At 36.2% G+C, this 15,681-nt stretch overlaps 2 protein-coding genes across 2 annotated transcripts; one reads left to right on the forward strand and one right to left on the reverse strand.

The window, feature by feature from the left end:
• Positions 1-218: 218 nt before the first annotated feature.
• LOC141613356 (uncharacterized) lies at positions 219-857 on the reverse strand. Its single transcript, XM_074432088.1, has one exon. The coding sequence runs from the start codon at positions 855-857 to the stop codon at positions 219-221; it is 639 nt and encodes a 212-aa protein (XP_074288189.1).
• Positions 858-3,232: 2,375 nt separating this feature from the next.
• On the forward strand, positions 3,233-11,843 carry LOC141613357 (protein FAR1-RELATED SEQUENCE 5-like). Its single transcript, XM_074432089.1, has 3 exons — positions 3,233-3,239; positions 10,901-11,029; positions 11,200-11,843. Exons 1-3 carry the CDS (start codon positions 3,233-3,235, stop codon positions 11,841-11,843), a joined length of 780 nt encoding a protein of 259 aa, XP_074288190.1.
• The last annotated feature ends 3,838 nt before the right edge of the window (positions 11,844-15,681 follow it).

Raw genomic sequence — 15,681 nt, forward strand, 5'->3', positions numbered from 1 at the left:
GTCATAGTTTCATTATTTTCAAACACTATGAAATTCAAGCCATAGTGTGAATGTCAAAATTTCAACCCATTCCTTTAGTTTCGTATGCAGTGGCAGATCTTGGATGAATTCATGAGGGGGGAAGAAAGAGAACTAGCTAGTACTATTCCGACTTGTTAAAAAGAAACATGTAAATTGCAAACTAATTTATTAAAATTAATATATTAGTAAAAAAAGTCCTACAAATCAAACAATACTCGACGGTCTTTGACAAATTTAAAATCATCAATAATAGTCTCTAAACTAAAAGATTTTGAAATTTCCCTCTCAATATAAATAACCAGGCTATCCGCGAGAAATTTATCTTCCATCTTGTTGCATAGTCTTGTCTTCACGATCTTCATTGCAGAAAACGCTCTTTCAGTTGTTGCGATAGAAACAGGAAGAGTCAAAACAAGTCGTATTAATCTATCAAAAAGAAAATACACATCTGACTTTCCCGTCTCAGCCAAGTACTGACAAAGCTCTTGAAGAGTTGACATATTTCTCAGTTTATCATCATTTTGAACTTCACAAATAAAATGTTGCAATTGATATCCCAAATGAACCATCTCTTGTGATGTAAAATCTGATGGATAAAACGTCTCCACAAGGGTGCAAATTTGATCACGTTCCAAATTTTTATATCCATCCCTAGGTTCCAACATTGATGTAAATGTTAGCAATTCTAATGCTCTCTCGCTAAACCTGCTATCCAATTTATGTGACTGTTTATCAATTGCAACATAAAAAATGTCAATGCGAAAGTGACGCTCCACTGTTATTTGATCTTGTTGACGACGAGCTCGACCTCTACGAGCTATATACAATGCATCCATTTGAGGTACCAAAATATCATGTTTTTGACAAAATAGATTCACCTCCTCTAGAAAGCTTTCCCATTGTTCTTCTCTCAAATTTTGAATGAGAGACTTTGTGGTTGAAACTAATTTCACGGCATTAACAATGTCTTGAGATTTTTTTTGCAATGCTTGACAAAGAACATCAGTAATTCCCAACAATTATTTCATTAAAGGGAGATCCGCCTCTGCCCGAACACACGTGACATGTTTATGGTAGAATGAAAAGAATTTTTTGTTCATCATATTTTTTTCTCTTTACTTAAATAGAAAATTTTTAGCATTTATGAGTTTCACAATACTTTTCATGAGATATTTCTTTTACGAGATATTGTCATTTCTTTCAATGAACAAACTTTGGCTTAATAAGGCCACACCATTAAGCTCAGTTAAGGCTTCTTTACTTGGCTCATCAAATGCCACATTATTAGGCTCAATTTAGGCCGCAACATTAGGCTTATCATAATGTCATGTTCTCGATCTCTGTCACCGGCAGAGTCTTTATGAGATGTCACATTCAGTTCCAGGAATGGATCAAATTTCATATCTCATTATACTGTTCAACATCAAGTGAACAAGAATCAATTCGCAAATAAATTTGCCTTTCAGAAAGACCGCTTTAAACCCATTTGCGGTTCAAAAACACAATTGTGAACTTCTGGTCACGAGCATTTACATGTGGACTTCTGGCCACTTATACTTATACAATATGAAAATATTGTACTGATGAGACGGTGTTAAAATATTACGCACCTCTAAAACTTTGAACTTCGGGCCAAAGTTATAATGTGGACATATACCCTCATCTTTATTAACCAGATCTTTTGGAATTTCAGGTCCAAAATTATATGATATGTCCTTTAAACTGCTTACCGCATATATGGAATTTCAGGTCCAATAATAATAATGATATATACATTATACAAGACCAGTTAATTATCATATTAACAATCACTCTTCATTTCTATGTGATATAAGAATATCAAAAGCAAAGCAAAATTGACAGCATGAAGTGTCAGCATCCTATGTATGTTGTCTTGGTATATTGCTTAATTACAAGAGTAATCGATTTATTTAAAAAAACTTCAATTAATATTAGACAAAGAGAAGAAGTTGAAATTGAACACCCAAATTCCATGAAACAAACGAGCATAACAAGTCATAATAACCGACGACCATATAACCAACAAACTAAATCAGTAAACTTCATGTAATATTATAATAAACAATTGCTATCATGTGTTCGTATAACTGTGATTGAAATAAGATAAGAGTCTCGTACGTTCATTATAATGTTCATTGAATTTATTTGCTTTTGTTAGAATTCGTGATTATCAGGGAATAATGAACGTACCTTAAATATCGGATTGAAAGAATATAAGATCTGAATAATAGATAATTAACGTTATTAATCCAAAACGATGAATGATATTCCCGATAGTCAATTGTTGATTTTGTATAGAGACTCGTGCTGATAAAGTGTTGTGAAATAACAAGAAGGGAGAATTGTGGAGAGAAATTAGAGAGAAAATAAGAGAGACAAAACTGTATTCTTATTCCATTAAGAAAGGGTATATATATACAATACAATGGGATTTAGTTTTCATAAGATAATATATTCTTAAGTTATTCTAAGATATGAACATCCATATAATAATATTTCATAACAAAATCCGTTTTTTTAGGAAAATTTCTAATATGAGTGCGTGACGTTTGACATAATTATTCCAATGTGAGTGCTTGAGGTTTGCCTAATTTCAATTTAGGTACCTCAGGTTTGGCTGTTTGGGTATAGTTTTATTTCGGGTGCCTAAGATTTGATTAGTTCTGTTTGAGGTACGGTTTATTCTAATTCAAATTGGGTCCTTACTCGTACTAAAATAATGGATCTTCTCCATTTCTTTTTTTTGCATTTCCTCTTACAAATCATTACTATATTATCTTTATATATATATATATATATATATATATATATATATATATATAGAGAGAGAGAGAGAGAGAGAGAGAGAGAGAGAGAGAGAATTAGGATCACATGAGTCTACCTTCAATTTTTGAGTCCATGAGTCTCACTTTCAGCCGTCAGATTACAGGCACCGATGGCTGAGATCTGCGCGCTATAGGAAGGGTAGAATTGTCTTTTCACAGCTTATTATATATACTCCCTCCTCCTGCCTTTCTGTCATTCTAATTCTTTTTCCCTCTTTCTCTAAAATTCAGCCGTCTCTAATTTGTTCTTCAGCTCCTGATCGTCGATTTTTGCAATCAATCGCTTGAATTCTTCAGCTCTTGAACATCGCTTGAATTTTGCAATCAATTTAATCGATTTTAATTTCTCCATCTATCATACTGCAATGTCAGGTATTTCTTCATGTACGATTCCTTTAATTTTTGTATTTTCGTTTTGTCTTGTGTCTCAATTCCTGAATTCTAGTCATCTTTTCTGAGTTTTTATTAATTGCTGTTTAATTGTAATCGGTTATCCGTTTTAATTTTTGTTTCAATCATCTCGTGTTACCTGATTTAGTGTTTTTTTTTGTTTCAATATGTGAATTTCAGTTATCTTTTCTTAGTTTTATCAGCTTGATCATCTCATGTATATGTTACTCATCACTATTACAATTATCGCTTTATTTCGTCTTCTCTTTTTGCGTACTGTTTTGCATTCAATTGTCAATGATTGTTTTGTTTATTGCATGTTTTATTCAGATTTACAATTTCAGTCATCTTTCCTTGTTTACATGTTAACAGTTCTAATATTACATGTTAACAATTCTCTGCCTAACCTTATTGTTGTCGTTTGACCTAATTTTGTTTACCTACTTCATTTAGTTTAGTATCACAACATATCTTCATTAGTATCACTCGTACTCTTTACAATATCCTAGTTTAAAATATAGTGATGTTATACTATATGTTTACCTAATTAGCATATCAGACTTTGTCTTTGATAATATCACATATCCTTCACAATAGTATTGATACGTCGTTTCTGTACCAAAAATAAACCTAAATATACTAACAGAAGCTAGTGATAAGTAGGGTCCATCTCCACAGGGAGGCTAAGTTGCTATCTATCTGTTTAATTCGGTCTGTCGGATGTCACAATTAGGGGTTTGAATTGTTTTACTAAAACTATTAGGCGATTAAAAGAGAGGAAATAAGTAGGAAATTAAGTTCTAAACAATAAAGGAGAAGACTAGGGTGTCAGGTCGTCAATGTAAGCCATATAAAGATAGCTAAGGTCACAGATAGGTCAATATACCGGTCTAAGGGGCTACGAATATCTCCTTTCGGTCTCAATTCGCCCTAAAACACTATTAGCTTGACTTTCGCCCTCACTAAAGTATCCTATTGTTCACTACAGGTCTCACCCCTTCCAACCTTTCGGTCCAGGTCAAGGTTTACCAGATTAACTAGATAAATTGCGTCGACTCAATCAACTAATTAAAGTTATATGTAGTGATTGCAACATAAACATGATAATATGACGGATCTGCGATCTAATTAATCTAAATCATCGTTTCATGACTCCCCTAACCCTAGCAAGAGGATTAGCTACGCATATTGATGAAACAAATAACAAGAATAAGCAAGCAATTAATTAAAAGAGGCATAATAGAGAAGGAGTAACAAGAATTGAATTGCATAAATTAAATACGAGAGTAATAGAGATTAGGAAAAAACTAATTATGAATAAGAATAAGGGAAGAGAAATTACAATTGATCCGAAAAATAGAGAAATGAAGAACAAAGCAGTCGTCCGTCCCCTCTACTGACTCCAGGGAATGAATGATATGCTATTAGGTCTAAACTACTCTTATTTATGCTAAGTAGTATCATTATTATCAACTAAATATAAGATAAGCATAAGATAAATCTAATTATACTCGACAATATCCTTCTCGCTGTAGCTAGTACTCGATCGAGCATAAATCTACTCGATCGAGTAGATTCCAGCGCACATTTCCTGCTTTGCGCACTGAACTTCAAACGGCTGCCATTTATTCGTTACTTGGTCAAACAGAGTGATTCCGATGGCATTGGAAAACTAAGAGGACAAACTTTCATCTCCAATTTGAATCACCTGAATATCAGTTGTAGAACTCGAGATATGGCTCTCCAAAGCAGGCACTAGAAATTTGAAGTTCTTTCCTTGCTCGCCTAGCTATCTTTCTTCTTTGCGCATCTCAAAATAGCTACATTCCCGCTCCAAATTCACTCTTCCTACAAATGCATGCTAAACGGACGGTAAAAGGCTTGATTTCACTACTTTTGGGTTCATTCTTGCAAATAAGACAAAATAACCCAAAGTAGCATATTCGGGGCATTTCGTAGCATAAAACCACGATAAAAGCATAGAAATACGTGCATAAAATAGGCTAAAAAGACTATATAAAATGTACGTATCAAATCTCCCCAAACCAAACCTTTACTCGTCCCCGAGTAAACTAAATGCAAACTAATGGAACGGAAAAGATAACTCAGAGCTAGCTACAAATGCCCACTTAAACCAATTTAATGCAGCAAACTAACACCTATAGCAAATAGTCAAATGCAAACGAGTTGTATGATGTTTATAATAAAGCTGAACCGTCGACCTTGCAAGACCTTTAAAATCGGACTCTCACGGGTCACTCTTCTCTCATGAAGCAAAGGGTGAACATATATATGTAAGAGAGAAAGAAAAATAGTCGCTCACCTAGACTACGACCAACATAAACATGCATGCAGCTAATATGATAGACAATTCTAACTACCGTACACACATTCCAACCAAACAAGGTCCTCACACAAGAGGGCTTACAAAAATATGGTAAAGTGAGGCAATGGGTAAGAAAAGGCAAAACAATTATGGGAATGTGGAGGTATAGGCGGCCAAGCTAGTACCTAAACAGAACCATATGAGACATATCCATTTCCAACTCAATTATGAATTAAGCACATGCCCTTCATTTGGCATAAAATCTCACCAAACCAAACTGAACTAACTCCTCAAAAGATATGTAAATAAAGCATAGGAGTAGAAACCGACTAATCAACAAACAACATCTCTTTTTTCAAATTTTTCCTTTCTTTTTATATTTTTTCGGTTTCTTAATTTTTTTTTTTTCATTTTCGAATTCCCTTTTTTTCAACTTCTTTTTTTTCTTTTTCACGTCTTTTTCATCATCCTCCTTTTCTTCATAAGTTTCCAACTCCGAATCAATAGATGCAAGCCAAACTTGATACAATAGACAATATACCGTAGAACAATCTAAACTAGCTTGACAAGGCAGACTGAATTTGGAATGTAGTTAAGGGTCAACAGGCAAATTTGGCTAATGTGGAGTTAAATGGGTAAAAATGAAAGAAAGGGAAATTGTAAGCACCTCCCTGCATGTGACACCAACCACTAACCCGAATGTATGACGGCAAAAAGCAATTGAATTTCATATACGTGCAAATTGATGAACATGCTATGCAAGGAGTAACTACTCACAATCCTACATGAAACTGGTCACAAATGACACCAGTTTATAAGGCTCTAAATCTTAGAAATCATAAGTAGGTTGCCAAAATTTCAGGTCAAGTCTATTCGTTCAGCTAAATTAAACATTAACTCGTAGATATGCAATAAGACAAAGCTAAAAGATAACAGTTTATTGCAAGGCTTAAGCAAAAAGACAATTATAGTGCAATATCATCATTGAAATCTACCGTTTCGTCTCAACCTATATGCTAAAATAAACGTGAATTTTTTTGAATTTTTGCAATTTTCTAATTTTTATGGGATTTTAAATTTTTATGAAAATAAACAACCATGCATACATAAATTAAATGTGATAACAGAAATGCAATAAAAGCAATATGCAGACACAGATATGGATGCATAACCTCCCCAAACCAAACTGTACAATGCCCCCATTGTACTAAAACATGGAAAGGAAATGCAAACTAAAGGAGAAAGAGAGTAAATGCGGAAAACTCACAAGATTGCGCGGAGAAGGGACCTCCCCAAACCAGCCAGCAACATGGGAGGTCACTAATAGCTCCGAAACATCGTCATAAGAAGCTAAGTCAAGCAATGGGCGTCCAAAACAGCTCGATCGAGTAATTTTTTTTTTTTTTTTTTTTTTTTTTTTTTTTTTACTCGATCGAGTAGAAAGTTACTCGATCGAGTAACTCGTTTTTCTGCAGCTTAAAGGTCGAGTAGAATTCCTGCAAAGATGCAATGAAAAACAGCCCGCAAACTAACTAAACAAGCATACTAAAATAGTTTATGGTATAAAAACCATTTATTGCTACTGAAATTAAATAAAAAGCAAAATAAAATCGCCGGGTTGCCTCCCGGGTAGCGCTAGCTTCGACAGTCCCACTCGACCTTCTTCTCATCATCCAACAAAGACAGATCATTGGCCCACTACTAGGCCTCGATGGACGCGGTAGCTTCAAAGAATTGTCAAGCGGACATCCGGCCTCCACAAGCCTTGGCAATGTAAGAACAACGACTTCCCACAAAGATCCGGTCCCAAACTATTGTCTCATCACGCAGCTTCTTCCAAGGCGGTGTAGCTTTATCAACACCTCCTCTTGGGTCGTCTATCCGCATAGCTTCCGGATTCCGGACTCGGAGCACCCATCTCGCCTCTCGGGTCCGTGAACTTGTCAAGACCCGTAAGAAGAGAAACAAAACAATGTCCCTCCACCCGCTCCCGAGAATGGGGCGGAGGTGTTATAACAAAGAAGAATAAGTGACACACTAAGAATATCAGACGGAATATCAATGGACTCTACATGAGGGATATCATCACAAGATATGATATGCATAGGTTCGTTAGGATCATCGACTTAGTAAAACCAAATCCTCCCCTCCGACACGAAGGTAAGTGTCCCAACCCCGACATCAACAATTGCGCCAGCAGTGCACAAAAATGGTCATCCCAAAATAATGGGAACATTGCGGTCTTCGGGTATGTTTAAGACAATGAAATCTGCGGGAATATAGAAATTCCCGATCCTAACAAGTACGTCATGTAAAGCTCCTTTGACCCGTACATAGGAGTAATCAGCCAACTGGACAGTCGTTCTAGCGCGTGTGAACTTAGTCAACCCAAATTTCAAGGCAAGAGACAAAGGTAAAATGTTGACATTAGAATCGAGGTCACATAAAACATTATCAAACGAATGGGTCCCTATTGAACACGGAATAGGAAAACGACTTGGGTCAGACATATTAGGGGGGGTCCCATTCCGAAGAAGTGTGCTACACTCTTCAGTCATAGCTACATTCATTATCGTCTCACTAGCATCCTTCTCAGACCAATCAATTTGAGAAATAAAATTAGCATAAGTAGGTACCGAGTGATCATCTCATCGTAATGAGCAAAATGATATTGAAAGCTCGTACGCGGTCCAGAAATCTACGGTGTGGCAGCAATCGTTGTGGATAAGGAACTTGAACAGAATAGGAGTTGGTCGTATGTTCCTTTGTATCGTCACTTGTAATAGGCGTTGGTGACGATTTAACAGTTTCCGCAGCTTCTGGGGTTGATCGAACATGTCTATTAGTCGATCGAACTGTTTCCCCTTCGTCTTCAGTCAATCGAGCAGAATTGTTGCTCGATCGACCACTTTCCTCCTGAATTCCACTCGATCGAGCAGATTTACTAATCGATCGAGCACTTTCTCCTGGAAAATCACTCGATCGACCAATGTTAGTCACTCGATCGAGTGATTCCTCCCTATCTGGGCTGAAATCTTCGCATAAACTCTTGAAGTACGATAGGAATTCGTCATCCGAGTCATAGAAATCATTCTCAACATTGGGTGACACGGGTTCTTCATGAGACGGAATGGTGTCGGTGTTGATAGCATTCACCGTCTCACATTGCTCTTGTTCGGTAATTAATTGATCACACTGAGCCTCTAGCTTCTTCATACGGCTATCAAATTCCGCACTAGAATTATGACACTGTAGTGCAAGTGCCAATATCAGTGACTTAACTTCTTCAGCCTCATCATTCCTAGCAAGTGGGGGAATTGGTTGCGGTGAGAAAGAATAACAAGGTGGTGGGTAGCCTTGTTGCAGCAACGGTTGTGGTCTAGGCCTCGGTGGAGGAGCAGCATCGCAGTGATTACCACAACCCCAAGATTCTTTCCTCTCCCAATTAGTAGATCTTTCAGTTTGAAGCTCAAACTGAGCAATAAGTCGAGAGATGGACGTCATCTTGGCAAAAGAGTCGAAGGTACTCAAGCCTTCCCTTCGACAATCTTTCTCTAAAAACTGACTAATAGACCTGTAGACCTATCAAAACAGCGCTGAAGAAAAAGATTAGAACGGCCTCAAGGTACTCAGTCTTCCCTTGAGGCGAAAAACAGACAAAATTAAAACAAATAAAAAGCGTCGCCTCCCCGGCAACGGCGCCAAAATTTGATACGTCGTTTCTGTACCAAAAATAAACCTAAATATACTAACAGAAGCTAGTGATAAGTAGGGTCGATCTCCTCAGGGAGGCTAAGTTGCTATCTATCTGTTTAATTCGGTCTGTCGGATGTCACAATTGGGGGTTTGAATTGTTTTACTAAAACTATTAGGCGATTAAAAGAGAGGAAATAAGAAGGAAATTAAGTTCTAAACAATAAAGGAGATGACTAGGGTGTCAGGTCGTCAAAGTAAGCCAGATAAAGATAGCTAAGGTCACAGATAGGTCAATATGCCGGTCTAAAGGGCTACGAATATCTCCTTTCGGTCTCAATTCGCCCTAAAACACTATTAGCTTGACTTTCGCCCTCACTAAAGTATCCTATTGTTCACTACAGGTCTCACCCCTTCCAACCTTTCGGTCCAGGTCAAGGTTTACCGGATTAACTAGTTAAATTGCGTCGACTCAATCAACTAATTAAAGTTATATGTAGTGATTGCAACATAAACATGATAATATGACGGATCTGCGATCTAATTAATCTAAATCATCGTTTCATGACTCCCCTAACCCTAGCAAGAGGATTAGCTACGCATATTGATGAAACAAATAACAAGAATAAGCAAGCAATTAATTAAAAGAGGCATAATAGAGAAGGAGTAACAAGAATTGAATTGCATAAATTAAATACGAGAGTAATAGAGATTAGGCACAAACTAATTATGAATAAGAATAAGGGAAGAGAAATTACAATTGATCCGAAAAATAGAGAAATGAAGAACAAAGCAGTCGTCCGTCCCCTCTACTGACTCCAGGGAATGAATGATATGCTATTAGGTCTAAACTACTCTTATTTATACTAAGTAGTATCATTATTATTAACTAAATATAAGATAAGCATAAGATAAATCTAATTATACTCGACAATATCCTTCTCGCTGTAGCTAGTACTCGATCGAGCATAAATCTACTCGATCGAGTAGATTCCAGCGCACATTTCCTGCTTTGCGCACTGAACTTCAAACGGCTGCCATTTATTCGTTACTTGGTCAAACAGAGTGATTCCGATGGCATTGGAAAACTAAGAGGACAAACTTTCATCTCCAATTTGAATCACCTGAATATCAGTTGTAGAACTCGAGATATGGCTCTCCAAAGCAGGCACTAGAAATTTGAAGTTCTTTCCTTTCTCGCCTAGCTATCTTTCTTCTTTGCGCATCTCAAAATAGCTACATTCCCGCTCCAAATTCACTCTTCCTACAAATGCATGCTAAACGGACGGTAAAAGGCTTGATTTCACTACTTTTGGGTTCATTCCTGCAAATAAGACAAAATAACCCAAAGTAGCATATTCGGGGCATTTCGTAGCATAAAACCACGATAAAAGCATAGAAATACGTGCATAAAATAGGCTAAAAAGACTATATAAAATGCACGTATCAAGTATCATACACTAGAATATCTAATAATACATGCTTGTGTAAATTAGTATCCCACACTATGCTTTACTGTAGTTACTTAATGTAAATCAGTATCATCCGGTATGCTTAATAGTATCACATGTTATCCTTAATAATATCACAGCCTGATTTACTCTAATTAACTTTTTCCTGCTAGAATTTGTTCCATCACCCTGTTTTGAAGAGATTTCTTCTGCTTCTCTTGTACCTGCTTGTACACCACAATGCATACAAGTTGATGATGTGCATGGTGGAAATCACCTTTCTTTGATTGTCACCCCTGGAGGTTCTAAGGAGTGGATACGGAATATTGCCACTCAATTTACACCTAGAATAGGATAAAGTTTTGCTACCTTAGATGAGTGTATCCAATTTTATGAAACTTATGCGGACGCTTGCGGATTTGAACCAAGAAAGTCTTCAACTAAAAGGTTTTGTGGTAGTGGTGATATAAAGACAAAACTGATTGTTGTAATAGAGAAGGGTTTAGGGATAGTCAGCCGAAAGTGTTACCCTCTAATGGTGAAGAGGATAAAAGGATCAAACCATATGATCCTAAGAAGACCAAGGTTACTAGGATTGGTTGTAAGGCCAAGATTTTATTCAGATTTGTCATCAAAGAAATTGACCAAGTTAAAGGCCCACTTTTTGTTGTTGATCAGTTTTATGCTGCCCATAATCACCTTCTTTGGTCACTAAAGTATAAAGAATTTCAGAACAAATCCAGACACCTTAATTTATATCAGAAACAAACAATCATTGACAATTGCAAGGTGAATATCGGCCCAACGACTACTTTCAGGTCTTATAAGGAGTATGTTGATGGTTATCAAAATGTGGGAGCTTGTTTGACCGACTTTAAAAATTTTGGTAGGGAAGTCAAGTGTTTTATCAGGCAGCGGGATGCTCAAATGTTCATAAATCAGCTTGAAGTGCTTTCTGAAACTAGGCCAGGGTTTTATTATGTATATGAGGTTGATGAGAATAAGTGTTTGGTTCGTGTTATTTGGGCTGACGCAGAGGCACGTCGAAACTACTCACTATATGGTGAGGTGGTGACATTTGACCCAACCTATTCAACCAATAGGTATGACATGTAATTCTGTCCTTTTACTGGTGTTGATCACCACAAGAAGTCGGTCACCTTTGCTGCTTCACTTGTGGGTAGGGAGAACGACAAGAATTTCAATTGGGTTTTTCAGAAATTCTTAGATTGTATGGGTGGAAAGGAACCCAATTGTTTATTTACCGACCAATGCCCGACAATGAAAATTGCAGTGCCTGCTGTTTTTAAGACTACTGCTTACCGTTATTACATGTGGCACATCATGCAGAAATTACCTGAAAAGGTATGCATGATAGTGACCAAAGAGACAGATTTTGTAAGCCGTATGAATTCTATTATCTGGGATTCTGACCTAGAGCCTTTTGATTTTGAAGAGAAGTGGTCTGCATTGATCAAGGAGTTTCATCTGGAAGATAATGGATGGTTGACATATATGTTTAACAAGAGGCAACGTTGGATTCCGGCTTATTATCGTGATATTCCTCTTGGCTGTCTTCTCAGAACAATCCAACGTTCTGAGAGCATGAACAGCTTCTTCAAGCGGTTCGAGAATCCTCGCGGCACACTTGTGGAATTTTGGTTGCGCTTCCAGAGTGCTATGGATTAGCAAAGATACACCCAAAAGTCCCTTGATAGAGACAGTGATCTCTCTCTACCTGTAACCAAAACCATGCTTCATCTTGAGATTCATGCATCCACTGTGTACACACACGCACTCTTTTACGAATTCCAAAAGCAGTGTGTCTCTTCTTTGAATTCATGTGGCGCTGGAGATTCTTCAAGGGATTCCACTACAAGGTTTCTTGATGTTGAAGATGAAATATTGCGTACTACGTACACTGTAGCATTTAATCCCACAACTTTTGATGCAAAATGTTCATGTAAGATGTTTGAGAGGAAGGGATACATCTGCAAACACATTATTTGGATTTTATCATGTAAAGGGGTGAGGAAGATACTTGAACAATACCTTTTGAGTAGATGGACAAAGAACACCAATAAGATGCCTCTTTATGATGTGCACGGGCAGTTGATCGGTGATTTTGATTCCTCAGATGTGAGTAAGCTGCAGATTTCAAATGTTTGGTCAGAGTTCTAATCAACGCTGTCTCTGATAAAATCTCTGCCTAAAAATCACGTAACTGAACTGACTGATTTATTGAAGGCATTTAGACAGAAATTCAAGCCCGACCCTGAAACAATGACAAAACAACAAGAGTTAGAGATGCTTCTTGGGGTTAAGTGTTCACATGTAAATCCAAAAACAAGGGTAGTGGCAAGAGGTTGACCTCTAAGAAACAAATGTCCATTGAAAAGGCACAAAAGCCGAAAAGGTTTTGCAATAATTGTAAACAAATGGCACATCATGATAAGCGCAACTACCCTAACCCAGCTGCTGAGACATCTGAGCACTCGGGTGATGATAATGAATCTGATGTAAGTGATTTTGCTAACTACATTCATTATGATTGATTTCTTACTTACATTATTTAATTTTTTATTTCTGACTTGTTCTGTGTGTTTTTTGAGAAACAATATCACATGCACCTCTAAATAATATCATGCTGTATACGAAATAGTTTCACAAATATAAACGATTTATTATCTTCCAATTTTGTCTTCTTGTGAAACAATATCACATGTACCTCTAAATAATATCATTAGTCATTGTATACAATATCACAGTTATTTACATGTACAACATACTGCTGAAATATTTTTTTGTGTTCCTTGTTTTGCTTTTTGCAGACTTCTTCAGTTGCGGATGTTGATTGAGAGCTTGAGTACGTGCTGATGAAGTCTATATTACTCGCATATACAATTTTTTTTTGTTGTTAACCAATACAATATCAAAGTAGGAACATTGTTTTTTGTTTTTTTATTCTACATGGCCTTCTATTTTGTATTCTTTTTCGAATTTTTTGTAAAAACCTCAGTATTACTAAGATTTTGCCTTGTGAAGACTTGATTGTAAACAATATCATGTTTACTAAAGAACAATATCACTATTTTCTTATAAATAGTATCAGAGTTCCAGTACTTTTATGAAAGAAAATCAAATTGATTGTGTTTGTCCACCAATAGCGCAGCAATTTAAAAAATAAGTATCACCCAAATAATATCAACCTGTCTCTATAACAATATCAAATCTCATAACAAAAAATATCACATTATTGTGATATTGAGATTTAATCTCTCTAGAATTTTTTAAATTCTGTAACACAATATCACCATGTTTACACAACAATATCAAACTCTAAACAAAAAATATCAAAGTAAAAAGGATATTTAAATCCCTATTCACTTTTATTGTATGTTGCGAAGCAATATCACACCAATCGAAGAAAATTATCACATCACACTTGAGACAATATCACACATTTTTGTGATATTGGGATTTAGTTTCTCTCTAGAATTTTTTAAATTATGTAACACAATATCACCTTGCTTACACAACAATATCAAACTCTAAACCAAAAAATATCAACGAAAAAAGGATACTTAAATCCCTATTTACTTTTATTGTATGTTGAGAAACAATATCACACCAATCAAAGAAAAATATCACATCACACTTAAAACAATATCACACATTGCCAATACTTATATCAGATCCAAAATGGTTAGTCATAACTACTTTTGCAAACTTTAGAATCAATATTCAAAATGTCTACCATTAGATTCATTGTCCTACCAGCTTTACATCCATCTTTTTTTAATTACATCTTCGTGCCAGTAAATCTAATTCTAATACATCACCATTGTTACTTGTCTTAATTGCTTCCTCTACCAACACCTCTTCCCCTGCCTCGATTCTTAGGTTTTGCAACAGTCTTGAATCTTTTGTATCTCTTTATAAGTAGTTCTCCATCATCTTCAACATCTTCTTGGCAATCATTGACCCTATAAACCAAATATGTTATAATTTATATAATTTTTTGTGTGCATCACCATTTTCTACCTTTTTCAATTTTCCAAATAAAACCAAATAAAAGCCAACTAATGTAAAAGTCAGGTTATCGATTTTGTACCTTTTCCGAAGAATGGGTATTTCTGTGTCAATGTTCTGTCTCCCACTACCATCGACCTTTCCTTTTGAAGTAACTTTTACATTTGTTATTACCTCCTTGACAGTTGTTTTCTTCTCAGCAGCTTTCTCCTTGCCCTTTCTGTTACCACACTTCTCTTTTGAAACATCAGTGTTTTTCCTCTTTTGTTTTAATGTCTTCGAGAGTTCCTCCTTTCCTACTACAAACTCTTTAACCTTTTCCATCAAATTTATCGTCTTATGATTTATATCAGCTAAATGCAATGCTGCTGCCATTTCTGCCCAGTAGTAGCGCCTATACACTTTCGCGGTCAAGTCGGCTTCAAACAACTGGCCCTCATACCAAATCATGTGCAACATTAAGAAGTTCCCAGATTCAGTATTGTTTATCTCCTTCTTCTGCCAATCAAAGGTGATGTTGGCAACATCAAACCCTATTATCTCTTCAGCTCTTTCGACCTTCTTCGCTTCTAGGTAGTCACTCATGTCATTAGCCTATAATGTTAAATAAAACCATTACTGATACTTGCACAAACAAATTTATTTTTCCAATGTTAATTTCAGAATTATAAATAAAACATACCACCAAATCTGCAATTTTGTGTGTCTCACCTTCCTCCCAGTCATCGTACTCTGTACTGTCCAGTACTTCAACCGTCTCGGTTTTGAAATTTATACAGACACAAAAATAATGTTCTTTCCGTAACATTGGAATAAAAATGAGATCTGCTGCCAGGTTACAGGGGACCGTGTTCCTTGTAATAAATTTATCCCATGCTGCATAAATCTTGTCTTTATTCCTTTCTTTGTATTCAGTTCCTTC

This window comes from Silene latifolia, chromosome 11 (genome assembly GCF_048544455.1).
Source record: "Silene latifolia isolate original U9 population chromosome 11, ASM4854445v1, whole genome shotgun sequence".
NCBI classification, from domain to species: Eukaryota; Viridiplantae; Streptophyta; class Magnoliopsida; order Caryophyllales; family Caryophyllaceae; genus Silene; species Silene latifolia.

What these genes read in the sequence shown, in the direction of transcription:
- LOC141613356 (XM_074432088.1), bottom strand. Translation starts at nt 857, where the DNA reads ATGGATGCATTGTATATAGCTCGTAGAGGTCGAGCTCGTCGTCAACAA.
- LOC141613357 (XM_074432089.1), top strand. An exon ending in TTTGATTGTCACCCCTGGAG is followed by an intron (nt 11,030 to 11,199) that starts GTTCTAAGGAGT and finishes GGTGATATAAAG; the next exon opens with ACAAAACTGATTGTTGTAAT.